Raw genomic sequence first — 23,023 nt, forward strand, 5'->3', positions numbered from 1 at the left:
GGTGGGTAAAGATCTCCACATATTTGCAGACGGAGCGGTTTCTCTGAATCATATTTTACATGCAGGTACCAAACCTTTTACGGTGTTACTGGATTAGTGTTACAAATGTGTATACCTCGGCCAACTTTAATTTTCTTATGTAATTGGTTTTAATTTATTGATTTGTTATTAATTTTATCACTCCCAGTTGTCTTATCTTACTATTTCGTTACTAATAGTATTAGCAACACTCGTAATAATCCATAATTGTATGTATATATTTAAGTCTTCTTTAGATTTATGCTCACAGATTTATTTGTCATATTTGTATTTTGTTTTAATTATTTTGTGTACCTTATATACTCGTGCTAACTTTCTAATTGGCCACTCTGCTGTTAAGTTATTGTACGTAAATAAACATGAATTGAATTGAATTGAATTGAATTATTATTATTATTATTATTATTATTATTATAGAGGGGGTGGGTTTCCCAATGCACTTAGGCCAGTTATTGGTCCATTGTGCGTCCCCCTTTAATTTCTACTGTCGCCATACCCTACCGGTAACGGTGCGTGCTATCAGCCCCGTTCAGCCAACGAGGTCAGCCCTCGGTACCTTGATGCTTCCCCCATCTACCAGAGGTTCTTTTACGTGCCGTAAAGCTACGACACGGGACACACGGCTTAAAGTCCCTCCCGGAGGACTTGTTTCCTGAATTTTTCCGCCTTTAAAAATTCCACGCCGGATTTTAACCCGCGTACCTTGAGTCATGAGGTGGGAACGTTACCCCTAGACTACGGAGTCAGCTTTCCGAAAGGATGCTAAGACATGAACCTGTCAAAATATCTGTCACGTGGTGAAATGCATGTTCTTTTCTTGCAGCAGTAGCGGGACAGACCGTAGTACGCACGTGCAGCCCAATTCCGCCCTCATTCAGGCAACGTTCTCTAACGGCTTTGTGCTTCTAGTTATATTGTGTTAACGATACCTACAGTACTGAATTTATTTTAGGTTTTACGAGTATTAATGAAATATTTTTTCTCTATGAATAAGTTTGTGTTTTGGACCAATTGACATTTTTTTTAATAAAACAAGCCGAAGAGTAGGCACTGTTGTGAGACTCGTTCGTAGTTAAACTCTGACTTCGTTTTAATATGGCTAAAATGCTAGATTTGATGCTTTCACGGCGACGATGAGTCATAATATTCTGGATAATGACATGGTGTAGACCGGTAAGGTGTTACCAGCGTTTTGAAGGAAAATGGCGCCTTCTACAAAAATTAGCCTACCTAAACAAAGCATGCTTATTTAAAAAAAATACTGTTATGATAAATCATTTTACTGTAAAGCAAAAAAAAGTGAAGCTATCCCTGTACCAGGCCGTGAAGGCCCATAGGGTTGTGAGACGTTGAGGGTCCCACATTATCTAGACACTCGGCTAAAAGATGGCGGTAAAGTTGTCAGCCTTAGGCGCCGGGCGCGCTTTACTCCCCAGGAATATTATTTAATTAATTCCCGGTATTTATTTCTGTTAGAGGTTGAGTGAACCCTAGGGCCATACTGCGGCTGGAAGGATTAGGTAAATTGAAAAAAATCTAATTACCTATTCGGGACTTGAACCCGCGACCTTGTAGCATAGTCCCTCAACCAACTACGCTACCACGTGCCCCCACTCAACTCCAACTAGTGCAGAGGTCAAGAAAACGTGGATCTATACATCTGCTCCCCTATACGTCTTCAAGACATAGTGCTTAATTAGTTAAGCACAACGACAATTTTACCGTTTTTCCTTTTGGCGTTACAGCCCCAATTTGGGTCCTTAGCCTACCTCCATGAAACTCTCCGTTTCACTCGGGTTTATTAGATCTTAGACATTCGGTAGGGCTCTTTGGGTGGGTGATCAGCTCGTCGCAAGGCCTCTACCTGTATACAAACACAGAAAAACGCGCACACAGACACTAAACATCCATGTCCTGAGTGGGATTCGAACCCACGATCCCGGCTTCGGAGCGAGCGAAGACAGTGCATGCCTTAGACCGCTCGGCTACCGTGACCGGTCCAACTTTACCTTTACCTATCCGAATTTTGGCGTTCCCTGCCTAGCTCATCTCACATGCCCCAATTTAACCATCACATTACGTTACCTACAGGGCTAAAGAGGGAGGCGCGTTAGTAGATCAACTTCTGTTCACATGGCGCTGCATGTATGTGGCGCTGTGTGCCATCTATCAATTAATTCTGTACTCCGTGTCACCCGAAGTTCGTATTGACCGTCTTCGGTATATTTACACGGAGGAAACTGCTGCCAACATGGCGTTGTGTTTTAATATATTTCGAGCGCCATTCTGAGAGCCAGTTTATGTGAATATTTGTCCTCTTGAGACAAATAATCCAGACAAAGGTGAGTGATGCACTGTATATAATACTATTATAAATAGAAAAGACAATTATCCTGCTCTGAAAATTACTAATTTAGTCCAACTGTTATTAATAATCTGTACAGCTGTAGCGTAGTTGGTTGAGGCACTATGCTACAAGCCGGAAGGTCACGGGTTCAAGTCCCAATGAGTTCATTGGATTTTTTTTTCAATTGACCTAATCCTTCCAGCCGCACTATGGCCCTGGGGTCGACTCAGCCTCTAACAGAAATGAGTACCAGGAAAAAATTAAATAATTTTCCTGGAGAGTAAAGCGCGGCCGGCGCGTAAGGCTGGCAACCTTACCGCCATCTTTGAGCCGATTGTCTAGCTAATGTGGGATACAGCGTGAGGCTGTAAAAATGCATTTCATTGGTACAGAGTGGCATAGTCTGTAACACGTATTATGGTTATTTGACATCCTTAAAATGGTGAACCTATATGATTGTCCTTACTCTTTGGCTTGAGAATTCGAAAACAATGAATCGGTTTATTTGATGAAGCGTTTTGTAGGATCAAGAAACTCACATGTTAATTAAAATGAGAAAAATAAAATAACAATTTTCTTGATTCTGTAAAAATAAAAACAGATTCTTGAAAGGATCATACAGAAATTATCCTTCAAATAAGGCCACTTTGACGAAATGACTGACTACAAGGGAAAATGTCCTTCTTGGGAAGCTACAAGTTTTTTTATTGCTAGTGGGGTGGGACTAAGTCCCTTGTACTGCGGCCACTTCTGGCCTATTGTACCAGCCCCAGATGATAGGTGAGGGTGATTGTGGAGCAATTGGTGGAATGAAGATTGGCAAGGGGAAACAGAAGTACTCGTAGAAAACCTGCCCCAGCGCCACTTTGTCCACCACAAATCCCACTTGACCAGACCCGGGATCTAATCCGGGCCGCCGCGGTGGGAAGCCAACGACTAACCGCTTGAGCTATGGCGCGGCCAAAGCTACCAGTTACTTACGGTGGCCGCACACCAACTGCGTCAAGACATGCATCAAGACATGAGAGGAAAAGAGGCAGGCTTTCTTCATTCGTGATTCGTCAGCATCATGACTCAGTCCGGTGAGCGACGGTTTTCATAATCTCATTCGTTTCAACTGTGCATCTTTTTTTTTTTTGCGTCATGTCGCAAACATCATGTCTTGACTGTTACATGTCTTGACGCATGCCTGTGTGCGACCTACCTTAGACCGTAAGGACAGTCTTAGGCAACTACTATTTGCTGTATTCATGAGACCACCGCACGCTATCTTGAGCCAGTTAAATTCGCATGCCTTTTCTCCTAGAGACGTTATCCTTCCAAGTAATCCTGGTCTCGTGAATGCTTCTTCCATTATCGTTTCCTGACTTGATTTCTTGAGTATTTCTTATTTCCTAGACTTGATGTACGCCCCGTCCTGCTCGTCCACATAACTCAGCATCATAATAACTTTTAGTGAATATCTCGTGGTTCTCCGAAAATGTGTTATAGGGGCGTCAACTTACGATGCTGCCAACGTGCTTGGACAATGAACTCGTATAGGTGAGCTCACTTTCTCAGCACATTCGCAGCGCCATAAATTGAAGACAGTCATACAGACAGAGGGTTGGATGTATGAATCTCACTACTGCAATTATGAAAAGTGTGGTGTTTTTGGTGGTAACGCCGTGTATTGCTGATCACACTGGCCGCGCGGTGTAAGGCACAAACTGCCTTCGCTCGCTCAAACGCTGGCGTCGTGGGTTCGAATCCCACTCAAGGCACAGATGTCTATATCGTGTGCGTTTATTCTTTGTTTGTATTGTTCTGTGTGTAGGTAGAGGCCTTGCGACGGACTGATCATTCGTCCAAGGAAATCTACCGACTATGTATACGATTAAGTAACTGAAAAACGACCAAGGCCCAACAACGGGCAGTAAAGCCATAACAATAACGCCGTGTATTCAGAGAAAATATGTTGTTTCGAAGGAACTTATCGCCTTCATCTTTACGGTATGGGTTAGCCAAGCAAGGAACCAGTAGGAACTGAGATCCGTCACTTCCGCTGGATGTTTGGCTTATTTTTGTGGTCTTATAGATGGAGGTGATATTTTCCTCCGAAACGTCGCGCGTTGTCCAAACTATACGGCGTTACAATCAATATTACTGTACTCATCAGACAATTTTCAGAGCTCCGCAAGATAAACGCTTGCTCCTAGAGAAATTTTGGAAACTGTCTTCGCTTCTTCACCTTGATCCTGAGATCACGTCAATGTCCAACAATACAGCGTAAGAAGTGCGTGACACGCAGCTGTAGCAATGAACACCTACCCCGAGCAGAATGGTACAGTGGGTGCTGAAGACAAGGACGGAAACTATGGTAAGCACCAATCTGATACGATGTTTGATCTAGAACTGATCTTTCCATGTTTGACACGACAGTTCTCCTCTGGCTTTTTGTTGTATAATCATAAAATATTTAATCAAATACACTTTTATATTAATTCTAAATAACCAAACCAATTCAATTGGTGTAAAGTGGAAAGGAACCATATCACTGTGCAAATATTGAACTAAGGAATTAATAACCCCTCCTCAGTAATTTGGGGGCACGCGGTAGCGTAATTGGTTGACTCATTATGCTACAAGCCGGAAGGTCGCGGGATCGAATCCCGGTGAGGTCATTTGATTTTTTTTTTTTCAATTAAACTAATCCTTCCAGCCGCACTAGGGCCCTGGGGTCGACTCAGCCTCTGACAGAAATGAATACCAAGAAATTTTCCTGGGGGGGTAAACGGCGGTCGGGGTGCAAGGCTGACAACTTCACCGCCATCTGTGAATCAGCTGTCTAGAATATGTGGGAGCCTCGACCTCTCACACCTTTATGGGCCTTCACGCTTTACCTTTTCACCTTTACCTCCCTTACATTGGATTTGAGATTCTCACAGAAATGAAAATGAAGACTAATATCTTTTGGGATGTGACACCGTATAGTTCGGTAGAAGTACATCAACGTCTCGGTGGAACGTACCGCCGCCATCTTCAGGATCGAAGAATAAACAAGACAAGTAACCAGTAAGAAGCGTGATTTTGAAAAAGGACTCTGCTTCTGGGCATTTAGATAAAGCTTTAAAGCTCAGTGGTAACTACTCGTATATGTACCACCTACTTTAACATACTATAACTCTGCATTCTGCCCACAGAGTGTATGTGCGTGTTCCATATGGTTCTCACAATAAACAGCGACTGTTTCCACAAAGAGCATTAACCGGTTGGGCTTTGTAGCGGAGACGTAATGTGTTTCCTGTGAGGTACGGATTGGATTCTTATATAGACTGCATTCTTCCCACAGAGTGTATCTGCTTGTTTCGTATGGTTCTCACAATAAACAGCGACTGTTTCCACAAACAGCATTAACCGGTTGGGCTTTGTAGCGGAGGCATAATATGTTTCCTGTGTGGTACGGACTTAATTTTTACATATTGTCATATGTATGAGGCACTACAGACAGGATTTGGATTGGTAATTACATTTATTGAACACTTACAGATCGCAACTACAAGTAGTTATAGCGCTATCGCTAAGTCACACACTCTACAATTCACTACACCACGCACTAAGTCTTCTGAGTTTGCCGTATCTTCACCGGTTGTCGCCCGATAACGGCTACCAACACCGTAGGCTCCTCAGCTTCCGTGTTCACATGCTTACTAGCCGGCGACTCTCTCACAACTCACTCAAATCTAGACTTGTTCTGCCTATAACACTTCGGCACTGACCGCACAGAAAACACCTCCCGCAATAATTCTTCTAGTGTTGCATCACGTAGCTATCACACGGACTACGTAGAGAACACAGTTTCCCAGTTACTCCATTATTGGTTGTTATGAATCTCTTGTGGCCATTACCTAGCAACGGCTGTAGTATAGTTGCTTATTTCTTGGTCGTTGCCTAGTATCAGGTCTACGTGCCACAGTATAATTTATAAAAGATTCAATCTTTAAAGGGTTAATGTAGATTAGACTGAATGGGATTCTACAAATTCATACAGGCGTGGAAAGGTGAATGCTGAGTTCTACAAGCAGAGTTCATGGTAACGTCTGGTACAATTTGTAGAGCCCTTCCTTCGAAATCCGACGACAAGATATGACTACTTAATTTAATTTCCGGTACTTAACTGAATCACTGAATCAGACTCTAACATAGAGACAGATAATTTCAACGACGCTGGAAACACTGGGTACTCAGTGCATCAATTAATTCTTTTTAAACAACATTCTATAACTTTGCTCCATTTATCAGAACATATGCGGGAACCATGTATTACGCCTTGGTATATAACGAAGAAACGACAATGTTTTATCAACTACATGCAATAAATTGTAATAACGTCCTTAACTGCAGAAGCCAAGACTGGGAACAAGGCACACAGTTTCGGTGCCAAGAATCGAGGGCGTCACACTTGGATCTGGTCCCACCCTATCTGTCTCCACTACAGCCCCATTGCATTGCATGCCATTATGTCAATGTAAAATTATTTAAAAATTATTTTAAAATATTCTTCAGTTATAATAAATTTTCTGTATACTAAAATCTTGTTAAGATATTCATCTTATCTGTCCCAATTCAAAACCCGCGCATGGTTCCTCCACTATGGGAGTCGTTCCTCTTATATGCTTCTCCTTATAATTTTCTGTCCTTTACAGATGACTGATCTTTGGTTTATTTACCAACGCTTAGATAACATATTGTTAGTGACAGAGTGACTATAGATTTGGATTGCTAATCGGATTTACTGGCCGGTCACAGTAGCCGAGAGGTCTAAGGCATGTACTGTCTTCGCTCGCTTGGAAACCGGGATCGTGGGTTCGAATCCCACTGAGGGCATGGAAGGTTTGTTTGTGTGTGTGCGATTTTCTGTATTTGTGTATAGGTAGAGGCCTTGCGACGAGCTGATCACCCGCCCAAGGAGTCCTACCGAATGTGTAAGATCTAGAAAAACCGAAGTGAACGGAGAAGTTCATGGAGGTAGGCCTAGGCCCACTGGGGCTGTAGTGCCAAGGGGGAAAAATATCTCTGATGATATATAACAAATTGAGTAGGCAACCTTAAGCTAAAAAAATTCCTCTGCAAATGAGATTTCTATCCTTAGGTCTCCCAAAACTTTTTATCGTTTCAGGTTTTCTGAATAAGATAGTGCAACGGTAAAGTTGTCCGCCAGTCACGGAAGCCGAGCGGTCTAAGGCGTGTACTGTCTTCGCTCGCTCGCAAGCCGGGATCGTGGGTTCGAATCCCACACAAAGCATGGATGTTTGGTATGTGTGTTTATTCTGTGTTCGTGTTGCCCTGTGTTTAGGTAGAGGCCTTGCGACGAGCTTATCACTCATCCAAGGAGTCCTACCGTCTGTAAAATGACCATGAAACTGAACAGAGGCCAGGGCTCAAGGGGGCTGTAGAGCCAGTGAAAATAAAAGGTTGCCCATATGCCCAACTAATTAAACATTATGTCGTGAAGTCGGAGGAGTGTAAGTATAGCCCCAACATTCTTAACCTGGGAACTAGATGGAGTGAGTGATCAGCTTCACGGCCCGGCCGCTTCACCCCTGGGAAAAGTACCCCCAGTACCCATTTGACAGGAGGCTGAGTGGGCCTCAGAGCCCGTCTGAACGCTATGGTCAAGAGAAGAATCTTTTGCCCCTGCTGGGAATTGAAACCCAGCCGTCCGTGCTGTAGCCTCTCTTTACCGACTGAGCTATCCAAGTGTACACGCACTTATTATGCCACCCATCTCATCCTCCTTGACTTGATCGTCGGAATAATATCTGATGAAGTGTTACATTGTTAACATCCATTCCCTCAGATGAGACGGAAAGTAAATGTTAGAAAGAACGTGACGCTGTGTTCGCTCATTCAATTCCCCCTGCCGCAGGATTGGTGCCCGTGTGTGCCGGCTGGAAGGACCCGCAGCACATCCTTTTCCAACTTGCTAACGCCTGCTTCGTCATTTCGTACGCTTCCCCGAGCAGTGTCTATGGAGTACTCTTCATGCACTCAGCCCTAATCTTCGGTGAGCATTATTATTATTATTATTGTTATTGTTATTATTATTATTATTATTATTATTATTATTATATTAGTTTAACTGTCCGGTACAAATAGGCGCTTTATTCAGAACCAAGCTTCAGATGACTGAAATCATAGAAAGATATTTTCTCTTACCAGATGTACAGAGTGACTCTAAATTAGTGTCGGGTTTTCCGTATATAGGTCACGGAATCCACGACAATAATTTAGAAACACCCTGTAGAGTTAATATTAAATGTTTGCGAAGAATCCCTCGCCCTAGGAGTCCTACCGACTGTCAAGAAGAAGACAAGAAGAAGAAGAAGAAGAGAGTTTGCGAGGGAAACTGTCGCATTCTGTCTTAGGGTTCTGTTCCGACATGATTTTCCCGGAGGGACTGGAGATAATCATGGAAATCTTTAAACCAATCAAGTCGGCTCAAGCGGTTATTCTTCTCATTTATATTACGGAGGCATTAGGTTCAGTCATGGCCAGAATTCCGGGTATCTTAACTTGGGTAGAAGGGATGCGTGTTTCTTCTCAGGTTTTCCGGGTAAATTGTGGGATATTACGCCGATTTAGGCCAAGACCTCTTCTTTACATCCATTCCAATTGATTGTGCGCTGATCTTCCTACCAGTCGATGTTATTATTATAATCTGAGCTAGTGAAATCGTTAATAAATAATTATAAATAACATATATTAAAGCAGTGACCGCCCCTGTGCTCTAGTGATCAGAGTTCCTGGCTACAGATCCAGAGGTCCCAGGTTCGATTTCCGACGCTACCGCATTTTTCTGAGTAGTGGGTCTGGAACGGGGTCCACTCAGACTCATGAGGATAATTGAGGAGTTATTTCAAGGAAACAGCGGCTCCGGTCTAGGAAACCGAGATTAACGGTGGTGGGGATTTTTTGCGTTGACCACGCGACACCCTCAATCCGCAAAAGTTGGCACTAACTTCACCGAAAAGCGGCGGTCGCTCGGTCGGTGTAGTTCGCTTGCGGACTGCAGGCCACGGTGTTTGTTTTGTTTATGTAATAAAGCAGAACATGTCAGTCAGGATGTCTGGACTCCAGACCGACATCATAACACATAATATAAACATTTGAGAGCAACTGAGATGCAAAGTGCATCACACAAAGTGTCTGTAGAATTATTGTGTGTTAATGACGGGTTATTTGCAGGTTTCATGCTGTTTTCATTCTGGGCATGGAATATCATCTGTGCCCCCGACATATTCTCTTGGAACTTCAGTTTTATGTTACTCAACATGGGGCAACTTGTGTACATCATATACCAGCGCAGACCCGTCAAGTTCGACCCGGAGCTCGAGGAAGCTTACCAGACACTCTTTCATCCCTTCAAGGTACAGTGATTCTCACGATATCCCTGGAATATTTCGTTGTTTTACCTTGTCTCTCCGTGCAGGTGTTATGATGTAGATCAAACCTACGTCCTGCTAGAAATGTTCTGATCCCCCACACGTGGCTCATACATAGGTTCAGTAGTGAATGAAAAATGAAAGCTCTATTGAAAAGTGACCCATTTGGAATTTCTTACTCTTCATCCTCGCATAACGAAACTAAGATTATCAGTGAACCACGGTTTTTGTGTGTCACCCATTTAACTTTTATACCAACTGACCGATTCTTATAAAACTCGATATGCTCGTTACGGCATTAGAGACCATTTTATTTATATAATCTTTAACTTTTTTATTCAACAACAACATGGCGCATGCGCTAATTTGTGAGAAAAAAACGATAGTTACTCTACCATAATCTCAGCCAGTTGAATCCAGTTCGTACCATTGCACTTTCAACATATACAAATTCTATCGTCAACGCAACAACTGTTTATTTACATATATAGCACTACATGTTTCGACCCTAACGGGCCATCCTCAGGTGCTGCAAGTCTCACACACTCAACCACTGAACTGCAACGCTCGCATCCTCATTCTTATTGTTTTTTTTATTGCTAGCGGGGTTGGACTAAGTCCCGTGTACTGCGGCCACTTCTGGCCTATTGTACCAGCCCCAGATGATAGGTGAGGGTGATTGTGGAGCAATTGGCGGAATGAAGATTGGCAGGGGAAACCGAAGTACTCGGAGAAAACCTGCCCCAGCGCCACTTTGTCCACCACAAATCCCACTTGACCAGACCCGGGATAGAACCCGAGCCGCCGCGGTAGAAAGCCAGCGGCCCCTATATATATGATTCACAAAAAGGTACTTTCTACTCGTATATATATAAAGTACATTAACTAGACTAGACTCCATGTTAGGTGGGTCCCTGTCACCACGTCATGGAGCGTCCTCAGGTTGCAGATGGAGAAGACGCCCTCTAGTTTTGGAGGGAAGCTGTGAATATATTGAATAAGCAGTCGCGGACAGCTGACAAGGGGTGGCCCTCCAGCATGGGGGTTGGGCATGGGGCTAACAACTCCTCACCGTAAAAACTCATTATGTTACGAAAATGAACACGAAGCCTCGGACCTGGACTCATTCCTTGGACAAACGACCCAAGCTAATGATCATGGAGGTCATGTAGCACGAATGGGGGAGACGAGGAATGCGTATAGGATATTGGTGGGAAAGCCAGAAGGAAAGAGACCACTGGGAAGACCAAGGTGTAGGTGGGTGGACAGTATTAAAATGGATCTTAGAGAGATAGGATGCGATGGTATGGATTGGATAGATCTGGCTCAGGATAGGGACCAGTGGAGGGCTCTTGTGAACACGGTAATGAACCTTCGGGTTCCATAAAATGCTGGGAAATTCTTGAGTAGCTGCAGAATTGGCGGCTCCTCCAGAAGGGCTCAGCTCCATGAGTAAGTAAGTAAGTAAGACTAGACTAGACATTGATTCAAACAGTAAAAACAATAAAAATAACAATTAGGTCAAGACTAAATCTAAAAATGATTTCTTTTTAAAGTCGTGAGCTATGATGAACTTCCCTGTCTGTTGTAGTAGACCACGCATAGCCTACGCCAGATTCTTCTGCTGTTTGCTGCGTTAACCCGTTGTGTTGCTGTCATTATGTTAACTGCAGGTGTCCCGCCTGCAGTTCAAGAAGATGGTGAGTTCAGACTTCGCTCAGATCATGTCTCTTCACGCGGGTGAAGCATACGCTATGCAGAACCTCACCAGAACCGACCGCTTGGGGCTCTTACTCTCGGGAAAGGTAAGAGCTGAACCCAGCTGCTCTTAATTTCTTAATTTGGATTCAATTACAGTGACAACATATCCGTCAATACAACTTGTCAAGTATATATTAGTTTTTATTGAAACCAACATCATTATCTAAACAAGAAGTTCTGGGAAGAACTACGCCTGCTTTCCTTTGATAGGATATGTACCGCAGAGAAAGAAAAGATTATTGGGAAAGCACAGACAGTCATACAGGCTGCTCGTTACCTAGCAACGATGGGAGAGAGACATACAGACAGTAATGTGATCTCATAAGCCTCCTTTCATTTTTTCAAAATAAGGAAAGTAGGTTAAAAGGCATTTGTCCTTGCAGGGGATGGAATGTGTTTGAAGTTTATCCTACATATTTTATGTAATACACAGATATTTCAGAAATATAGCTGATAGGAACCACATAGCTATCAACAGGTTATAACAGAAGTATTTTATTTACATAAGATGTCATATATTCACGAATTATGGGTTATCTAAAACGCTTGTTATTCTTGGAGGAAAAACGTAAATTTTCCCTGTAATTAAACAATTAAACACCACGCCATAAAGACACTTGTGTAAGTGGAAGGGTAGCTCCACAATTATTTGACCTCGACAGTAGGTGGAGGTGAGCGGTCAGTTTCACGCCTTGACCTGTTTACCCCCGGAGATAGATGTCCATACGCCCAGAGTAAAAATTATTTTAGATCCATAAGATTACACTCTTCCATTTTCTTTTGGAAAACAACTCTCGAATAAATTTTTGGAATATGAATACATCTACAGTTTAATTGTAGGGCAAGTCAAAATTACAACTGACAATTCAATAATTCAGTTCCTTCTAGAGAATAAGATAAAAATAAGATTAGTAGTGTGTAATGAAATGGGTGTTGCCCCCCATTAACATTTTACATGCAATTGAACAGATAAACGTGATGTCTGACCACCAATTTCTTCATCCCATCATGCCCTGCGAGTTCCTGGATTCTCCCGAGTTTGAGTCAAGTCGCGCTACAACGGATGATAAGTTCAAGGTAAGGAAACAATTTCTAAACATTTTATACGCCCTTTTGATTTCACGAAGTAAGAAAGAAAATATAATGTCAAAGAATCTTTCCATCAATCTTCCAACTGGACGTTCCTCGACAGGCTTTTCCATGAAATTCTATACTCATTCCTTGTTTCCCCCATCCTATGCACGTGCTCTTACAATTCCCATTTGATAAACATTACTGATCTGACAGTACTATTTTCGTGTCCGATTTTACGGAAACTAATTTATCTTGTAGTCATAATAGCCTTATAGACCATAGTACGTGCCAGTCATTATTAATGCATAACTATGAACCCTCTGTCGACTTTTTATTTTAACCTTAACAACTGCCGCTACGTGACTGAACAGTCAGTGGTTAATAATGGAGACAATATGATGACGTCATAATGTGTGACATATGCCAGTAATGCACACTGGCATGCTTCTATGCAGATACGTTGTACTCTCCGCTGTGTTTAGCAGAGCGGAGAGAGCTGTTGTCAAGTTCTAAAGCAGAATTTCATAAAATCACGATCAGCAGACAACCAATGGTCCGCGATTTTTTTTTCAAGCGGCCCGCATCCGATTTAAGCTCAAGGTATTTTATTTACGCACAAATAAACATGTGATTTGCTTGCCCGTAATCTTCTAATTATTTCTGTTTTAAAATTCAAGGGGGTTGTTAGCTGTTGACTAAATTTCACTTTCATTCCATTCAAAATTTTTAAAAATATTTCGTTTAATATTCTCGTGGTCCGCCAATGAAAAACCACGCAGTAAGTGGTACGTGGCCAAAAAGATTTTAGGAACCCCTGTTGAACCCTAAAACTTAGGGTATAATATATACAGTTTACTTCTGTGGTCTAGTGGTCAGCGATCCTGGCTACAGATCCAGAGGTCCAGGTTCAATTCCCAGCGCTACCAGTTTTTCTCTGAGAAATAGCGGGTCCGGAACGGGATCCACTCAGCCTCGTGATGATAATTGAGGAGCTGTTGCAAGGAAATAGCGGCTCCGGTCTAGAAAACCTAGATTAACGGCCTTGGGGATCCGTTGCGCTGACCACGCGACACCCTCTATCCGCTAAATTTGGCATTAACTTCGCCGACAAAGGCTGTCGCTCGGTCGGTATAGTTCGCTTGCAGACTACAGGCTATGGAGTTTGTTTTATACGTTGATCTATTATTCAAGTTGTGCTATGTGTCATTTCAACTGCACGCATCTCGTCTGTACCTCTGCACACTGCTTGAAGTCTTTGCTAGATGGCACCTCACGCATATGACGTCATTAGTAGGCCTGTTGTACAACTCAGTACTTGCGGATTCATATGTGACAGGTTTCTATAATAGCGGCTACCTCCTGCCGCTATTTGTACTGGCAGAGATCGTCACTTGAATACCTGTTTGTGAAGGAGACCTATCTGGCAACAGTGCTGACAACCCTCATCGCCAGAGATATCACCACCAAGCTGTACGCTATGAACAAGAAGGTAAGGAACCACAGTGTATCGAGAAGTCTTTATGATCTAGTCGAGATATCGATCGCTATATCAATAAGAACATTTAGATAGGAATAACTGAAAGGTGAAATACTGTCACGTATAAGGGGTTACGTGACTAATAGCAATGGGTTCTGGGTTTGATGATTGGGATTATTGGCACTTCTTTATAATTACAGTCTCTAATAACAGCTCATACATTGAACTACTTCTGGATAACGTCTGTCTGATTAATCTGTCACTAATCTCGGACTGTCTACTACTCGAATTCACGAATCCACTGCCTTTCAGCCGGGATACAAGTTACCATATCCTACATTTGTTCTGCTCTGCTGTGTTGTGTTGTCACGGGAATGCCTTTCCTACTTTTACCTAGACGTTGCCTAGAAAATTCTCGTATTCGCCTCTGTTATTATTCCGATTTTTAGGCAGTGTTTACCTAGCCGTTGCCTAGCAAATGATCATATTCTTCACAATATGGAAGTTACCATTACGTAGTTCCATTAACATTAGATTGAGTTCTCACAGCTGCGACAATGAAAATTACTATCTTTTAGTTGAAATGCAGTGTAATTCAGAAAGGGTATGATGTTTTTGGAGGAACATTTGGCTTTCATCTTCAGAATAGAAAAGTAAGTCAAACAAGCATAGCCTCTGGCTACTTTGCATACAGATATTGAAGCGATGAGAAAATATTATGCTATAGTTTTTGCCCGTGATTCTAAACCCTCATTCCTAATCATTCGTTTAATTTCATTGCTCAATTTATTTCTTTTACGTGAAATTGATGATTTCACGCCCGTCAGTACCGAGATTACTATCTTCTGGTATGTGAAACTGTGTACCTTGTTAAACGGGTTCTAACGTTTCACGTGAAAATCTTCAAACGTTGGTAACAAAATCGTATTCATTACCTTCTTAATTTGAACGGTACGTCTTTCTTATATGTTCAGATGTTGTACGAAGGCTATTCGGAAAGTAACCTCTGACGAGCTGTTTACAAAACAAGCAAAAAATACATATGTACTTAAGCTATTTACCACTATAATCACCGCCTGAATTGAGGCACTTGTCGTCTGCCGCTTGTGAGCTCAGCCACGTTTCAAAACGAAACAAAAAATACTGCATAGGGCAATTCAGGAATAAAAGGCGTGGAATGCTGACATACGGTGTAATTCTCCTCCTTGCCAATGCTCGTCCGCATACGGCTGCTCCCATCCGAGCACAGCTGGAGAATTTCAACTGGGAGTTGTTTGACCACTGTCCTTACAGCCCTGATCTCGCTCTGAGTGACTACCATCTGATTATAATCTGATATCTGATTATAGATGGTAATTACATACCTGAAGACCTGGTTGAGATTACAGTGCTTTAGCAATAATGAGTTGATGGAAGGTGTCAAAACGTGGCCGAGACCACAGGCGTCAGATTTCATTAACACAGGCATACAGAAACTTGTTCTCCTTTACGACCAGCGCCTCAGTTCCGGAGGTGACTGCGTGGAGAAGTGGCTTAAGTACGTACTTTTTTTTTGTATATAATAATTTTTTGTCATTGCTTCTTTTATTAACAGTTCACTGGTGGTTAAACCCTCGTATGTTATGATAATAACAAGGGAAAGAAAGACATCTCGGGAGTAGAACAAGCATTCTTGTTTGTTTTCACTAGGCCTATTAGTACTATTATTTTTTATTAACTTCTGGCATGTATTAAGTCAAATTTCTGTGTAACAATCAATTCTGGGTGTAAATATCAAGAATCTTTCAGAGTTCTTTACGCTTCTACAAGCATACAGCTTCAGACACAAAAAGCCATATTTTCCCTTGGCACTACAGCCCCAGTGGGCCTAGGCCTACCTCCACGAACTTCTCCGTTCACTTCGGTTTTTCTAGATCTTACACATTCGGTAGGACTCCCTGGGCGGGTAATCAGCTCGTCGCAAGGCATATACCTGTACACGAAAGAAAAACGCACACACACAAACTAAAACATCCATGCCTTGTGTGGGATTCGAAATCACGATCCCGGTTTCCAAGCGAGCGAAGACAGTACATGCCTTAGACCGCTCGGCTACCGTGACCGGCCACAAAAGCCATTAACTTAGGAAAATATATGAAAAGATACGCGAACTAACGAAGGGAGCAGAAAGAAGAGTTCCTGTTTGTTTAATGATCTTATCACGGTTTGTAATATGACGTTATTCCAGTGAATATAATGTTCTGCATTACTCCGTTGTAATTTCTCTCTTGATCACGCTCCTGACCACATGCAAATTTGTAATCATTCACGTTGACATCATTCACGTTGCATAAGGCGTAATTTAAATACAAACATAGTCAGTCGCTTCTGGAATTGAATTTTTGTTAAACGTGAAAAACTTTTGTGTGTTTAGTGGATGTAATTAGACACAATAAGTTAAAAAGAGAACCTGTAATTATGGTTCTAAGTCCTTTGATGGACCTTGGCTGAATTTTTACTTTCTTAATCCTATACATAGTCGGTAGGACTCCTTGGACGGGGGATCAGCCCATCGTAAGGCCGCTACCTACACACAGAACAACACAAACACAGAATAAACGTACACACAGAGATCCTTGATTTGAGTGGGATTCAAACCCAGGATTGCAGAGTTCAAGCTAGCGATGACAGGTCATAGCTTAGACCACGCGGCCACTGTGATCGGCGAAAAGAGAATATCTAGTAAAGGAAAAGTAAATATAAATGCTAATGATATGTTAATAATACTGCATTTCAGCATCCTGTTGCATTAACGCCGCTTATACACATATAGTTCTGTTTTAAATACATATTTATTTGTCATTGTCTTCTTTGTCCTACTCGGCCATCATCAGGCAACTGTTTAACTCGCTAAAAACCGTTACAATGCATTTTCCACTGTGTTTAGTTTCTTCTTCTTATTCTCTTGGGGGTGGTGTGAGACTGAGTCAACATGAAACGTCGGCCACTAATTGCACTATTGTACCAGTCTCGGGTGATACATGAAGAGGGTGGAATGAGAATTGGCAGGGGAAACAAAAGTACTCGGAGAAAACCTACCCCAGCACCACTCTGTCCACTACAAATCGCACATGACCTGGGGTAGAAGACGGGCCGCCGGCTGAGCCATGCCAAACACGTGACAATATATTTTATCCGCAATATTGCAAGTCCTAAACACAATCAGCGCAGTTTCTGTACGTGTCTGACTGGAGCGCTGTGCCATTTTACATCGCAGATTGTGACAGACAAGGGCTCGCACCTGGACATTAGACTCCCGAGCATTACATCATCTCTGACGGCAGCTGGAGAATTCAAGAGCCCTCCCAGAAGCCTGAGGCAAAACACGTTGCTGCCTGGCGTGTGTCCTGTGTCTCCAGACTCCGGTAAGTCTGTAATTACGTCCTTGGTTATGCAGCACAAATGCCTTAGTATTTCAAAGGGTGTTGTTACGCGTAGAGAATTGACCTCGGTCCAACCGACTGAGGAGTAGAGGCGAATCGGACCCTTTTCAACAGAATGGGATGGCTCAGTCGATGAGTAACTGGTATGTACTGGACGGGCCGGGGGTCGATTCCTGGCAGAGAAAAAGAGATTTTTTCTATCTACTCTACAGCATCCAGACCGATTCTGGGGCTCACCCAGCCTCTTATCCAATGCGTACCAGTGGATGTTTTCCCGGAAGTGGAGCGGCCGGATCGTGAAGCTGACCACTCACTTTCATACACGGCCGACGCCAAGAATAGTGGGGGTACATCTCTACTCCGCCATACGCCATAAGAGCGTGGTGTTTACTTAACCGCAAGGACAACTGTACCTGTTATCTTTACTTCCTGTATACCCCAGGAGCCGGGATAGAGACTGGCGGGTGGCAGTTCGAGTCCCGATAGGGTCAACAATTTTCTCTTCTCCACGTCTTCCATACAGGTTCTGGGTTCCACCCAGCCTCAAATACAACGGGTACCGGGGGTAAAGCAGCTGGGACGTGAATCTAACCACTCACCTCCAGCTAGTGCCGAGGTCCAGAGAAGTGGATCTATACATCCACTTCCCCATGCGTCTTCATGGCGTAGTGCAGCCGTGTCAAACACTCAACTTTTAGAGCTAATTGATATTAAAATCAATATTAAAATTTTAGTAGAAATATTTTTTGTAAAGACAGTTTTCCAACAGACCAGAAGACAAGAAGTCTCACGCAGACATAAAGTAGCAGGCTGCAGGAAAAGTGATTGTGAGAATTGCAGAAGGGTTTGTCCGACTAACGGTTTGTAAAGTTCGTGAAGGACAAACTATTGCATCTCAGAAGGTTAATGCACTAAAATCAATACAGCCTCACCACCCCAAGTATTTCCAAGAATCCCTTTTGGAGGCGTAGTAAGAATGCAAGGAGGGTGGCAACTGACAGACAAGTGCAAGGGATTTCTACCTACAAAACTAGCTTGCAACCCCCAGCCACTGTCTAATGGGCTGCTAGCAAACTTTCACTTTTATGACCACTGAGACAAGATACACCTTCCTACTAGTCCGGTAGTCTCTTGTGCATTGTCATTCAGTTCATTTTCACACAGCGACAGGTGCTGATGTTACATTGTGATGAACGTATAAAGGTTATAATTAAACATTAAATTATCAACTACGAGTTTTCTTGTATATGTACAGTAACTTTTAAAGGTCAATGTCGCTTCCAAAAAATTCAAGTAGCAAAAAAAGAACTACTGAAAGTGAGCGCCGTGTTTTTCAAGAAAAATGGTAAATCGCTTATTTCTGTTGTGAAATAGAAGGTAAAATTACATGTTTGATTTGTGGGCAAAATATAAGTGTTCCACTTCCGGTAATTATATTGAAATTGTTCCTAAATAATAAATAGAATTAAATTTCCTTGTATCAAAATCTAATGTATATTTCTATTTTGAAGTGCGGCCCTAGATTATTATTTATAGGGCTGAGGTGGCCCTCTGTACAAGTTCAGTTTGACATGCCTGGCGTAGTGCTTAGTTAGATAAGCACAGGCACAACTTTACCTGTGTACCTCTGTCACAGAGAATGAGTCAGAGAGGAGTGAAGCTTAGGGTCCCTTTGAAGGCTCTCAGTGAGTCACACGGGTCACACGCAAATCGATTGTGCTGACATCAACAGTGAAAGCGCATTACAGGTACACAGACCAATCAAGGCAATATGCAGGGCACGTCGCGGTTTAGTGGATACCTGTCCTGTTTCGTAATCGGGAGGCCCCAGTTCAAAACTCAAGCCGGAGACTGGCTATCCTGATAGAGATAATTTGCTGTTTTCTTCAGTCTCTCCAGGTAACTTACGTGGAAATTATTTCAAGTTAAGCCATGGCCACTTTCTTAAATATTCTTCGCGGTTCATTACACGCCAACATTCCTATCATTCGACGATATATGGACTTATATAAATACATACATACTTACTTACTTACTTCGCTTGCTCGGCGGGACTGGTGGTACGCAACATTTATCGGTAGGGTAAAGAGACTGGTAGAATATCATAGAGGGAAGCACAATAGATCAAACTGGTCGCGGTGCATGGGGAAACTCACCCTCTCTAAATAACTAACTACTTACTTACTTACTTACTTACTTACCCATGGAGCTGAGCCCTTCTGGAAGAGCCGCCAATTTTCCAGCTACTCAAGAATTTCCCAGCATGTTATGGAACCCGAAGGTCCATTACCGTGTTCACAAGAGCCCTCCACTGGTCCCTATCCTCAGCCAGATGAATCCAATCCATACCATCCCATCCTATCTCTCTAAGATCAATTTTAAAATATTCCACCCACCTATGCCTTGGTCTTCCCACTGGTTTCTTTCCTTCGGGCTTGTCCACCAATATCCTATACGCATTCCTCGTCTCACCCATTCGTGCTACATGCCCTGCCCACCTCATAAATACATACATATCCTATATATCTATATGCATATATACATTCAATAAATTGCTTGTTATATTGAAAGTGCTGTTATAGAAAGGACGTAGGGACACAGTAAACCCTTGCTAATCAGGATTGAAATATAAAAAAAAAATAATTCTGTACACAGTTGAGTACATATTTTAAAAGACACGTGGGATTTAGGAGCGAGAGGACTTCCAGACTGTGTCGAGGGCAGCTGGAGAGACCGAAACCACGCAAGAAAATATCCAAGACTGGCTTGAGTTGGATGAAAAAGACTGGATTTCAGCTTCTGACAGAGAAAGAAATTGCTGCAGTGATTTTTTATTTCTTTATTTTCATCAGCACTACCTGTATTATTACAATTTCTATTTCTTTGTTTTATAAATTTTCTTTGTCTTTAAACTACATAGCGTGGGATGAGAGGAGAATGATAAATTGGCAGGGATCTGGGAGGACGCAGCCGTGGCTTAATTCAGGTAGTATTCCGAAGTTTGCAAGAAGGGACTGAAGCAAACCATGTACAAACTGTAAGAATAACCGGTGTCACGGCTGAAATTCGAAAAGGTAACCTACCGACTACAAGTGCAGAGCTGCCTCTACGCGCACATACAATCACCTTTTGTCATAGCAACCAGGCGACAAACCTGAATATTGCTTACCTTAGCGCCTACACGTCAGACCACAAATTCATCTTTGTGTTTTAATATGACCAACGAGAAGATGGAAAATTGTGAATGTATAAATGAGTGAATGAATGAATGAACGAACAATCATTCTCCAAATTTAGTCTGCTCCTAAAATATTTCGCTTGGTCCCTATCCTGAGCCAGATCTATCCAATCCATACCATCCCATTCTATCTCTCTAAGATCCATTCTAATACCGTCCACCCACCTACGCCTTGGTCTTCCCTGTGGTCTCTTTCCTTCTGGCTTTCCCACCAATATCCTATATGCATTTCTCGTCTCCCCCATTCGTGCTACATGACCTGCCCACCTCATCCTCCTTGACTTGATCATTCTAATTATAAAGTAAGTGGCCTCTCTGGCACTAATATTTTTTGTCTTTCTGGTTGTGTACACAGTTTTCAGCAGCCGAGAACGACTATGCCCCAAAGAGAATGGAATACTTCTCCCCAATGGGAGGCTCCTGGAAATGGAACCGCTAACAGAACTCCCATCGAACGATGACCTTGCTTCAAATAATGGGGTCGAGAGTTGGCTGGAAACCAGCTCCAAGTACCACAGCTGTGAAATAGTGGATACCTGAAGTCTGACTGTTATGGCAGCCCAGCGATTAACTCGCGCTTATCACAAAGGGTTCTGTGACTTATTTCAATAAATCCATATAATATAGACTTACATAAATCTGTGTTCTTCATTCAAGTAAGCATGTATACCAGATCAGACAAAACTAATTAAAGATATTAGCTTGACAGTTTTTATTTTCTCAGCTTTCAGAAATCGATACGATTGCTAAGTTCAGTGTAAAATAAATTATAATTGAATGAGATTAAGTTTCAACGAGAAATAGTTAAGAATTCAATTTTTCAAATATTTATAACCTCAAAACTTTATAACTTTTTGGAGGGTAGTTACATTTTATATTAAGATACTAAAAGCGGCCTTCGTAGTCTAGAGGTAACGTTCCCACCTCATGACTCGCAGTACGCGGGTTCAAATACCCGGCAGAGGTCGTCGAATTTTTAAGGGCGGAAAAATTCAGGGAACAAGTCCTCCGGGAGGGACTTTAAGCCGTGGGTCCCGTGTCGTAGCTTTACGGCACGTAAAAGAACCTCATACCTCCAAAAAGGAGGTCACTGAGCCAAAATTGCGGACGTTTGCCGCCCAACAGCAGTCACTAATACCTCCGGTAGATGGGGGAAGCATTATAGTACCTCTCAGCTAGTAGAGCCGGTCTCGCTGGCTGGGCGGGACTGATGGTAAGCACCAATACCGGTAGGATATAGAGACTGGTAGAAATCATAGAGGGAAGCACAATGGACCACTACAGGTCTAAGTGCATGGGGAAACCCACCCTCTCTAATAACTAACTAACTAAGATACTAAACCTGTCAAACTAACAATGTGTTGCTTCTATATATATGAAATATTTTAGGCAATGATTGTTGCAACATTTCTAATTTTCTTCAATTTGCAACAATATCAGAACGACTACTATCGACTTCACCAATAAAACATCGATACACATCTTTCATTAACAATGTGACCAACTGTAACATGGGTGGCTGAGGGATCTGACCCTAAGGTAAGGTAAGACAAAGTTGTCCCTGTACTTAACTAAGTAAGCATTATGCGAAGAAGGCGTATAGGGGAGTGGATGTATAGACCCACGTTTTCTTGACCTCGGCATTAGTTGGAGGTGATTCCCCGGCCGTTTTACCCCCGGGGAAAGAGCCCTCGTTACTCACTGGATATGAGGTTGGGTCTTAAGCACAAATAAAAATATACATACATTTATTAAATATCATTAATAGTTATTATTTAAACATTACCGCCATACACTCAATGTCTTCTCATTTACACTATTGACTATTAACACACAGCCGCGCGCATTAGTCTCCATGATCTGAAATGAAATAAATGTGCGGAAAATTCGTAATTATGGCTATTTTTTCCACGGATGGGCTAGAAACTTCCATTGATCCATTCTCTTCTACATAAGATCACATTTCCAGGGAACGCAACTGAAGCAGATATAACGTAAAATCTAAAAGTTTATGATGACGGTACATTCATATAAATACTACATTTCTGGACATTATCCATCGTCCTGTTTTAATTTAGAACACCTTCCATTTTTTTAAACACAACGTTTCGGAGACCAGATTCTCTCTCCTTCTTCAGGTCAAACCTACTCAGTTGGGCTCAATCGAGAGAGGTAATCCATATTTCCAAACGATGGATAATGTCCAGAAACATAATGTGTGAGAATGAAGTGTTGCATGGT

General features: G+C 42.3%; 1 protein-coding gene across 4 annotated transcripts; it reads left to right on the top strand.

Annotated features, from left to right (window-relative positions):
- Positions 1-2,270: 2,270 nt before the first annotated feature.
- Positions 2,271-21,488, top strand: LOC111866209 (popeye domain-containing protein 3). 4 transcript variants are annotated; one of them, XM_023854946.2, is made up of 9 exons: positions 2,271-2,381; positions 4,545-4,745; positions 8,295-8,432; positions 9,614-9,795; positions 11,484-11,615; positions 12,541-12,648; positions 13,982-14,134; positions 17,379-17,526; positions 21,138-21,488. In XM_023854946.2, exons 2-9 carry the CDS (start codon positions 4,685-4,687, stop codon positions 21,320-21,322), a joined length of 1,107 nt encoding a protein of 368 aa, XP_023710714.1. In that variant the 5' UTR covers positions 2,271-2,381; positions 4,545-4,684; the 3' UTR covers positions 21,323-21,488. The 4 variants fall into 4 exon arrangements, with proteins under 4 accessions (XP_023710714.1, XP_023710715.1, XP_023710718.1 ...); XM_023854947.2 differs by having other exon boundaries at positions 4,556-4,745; XM_023854950.2 differs by having other exon boundaries at positions 4,654-4,745.
- The last annotated feature ends 1,535 nt before the right edge of the window (positions 21,489-23,023 follow it).

Source organism: Cryptotermes secundus, unplaced genomic scaffold, assembly GCF_002891405.2.
Source record: "Cryptotermes secundus unplaced genomic scaffold, Csec_1.0 scaffold682, whole genome shotgun sequence".
NCBI lineage: Eukaryota > Metazoa > Arthropoda > Insecta > Blattodea > Kalotermitidae > Cryptotermes > Cryptotermes secundus.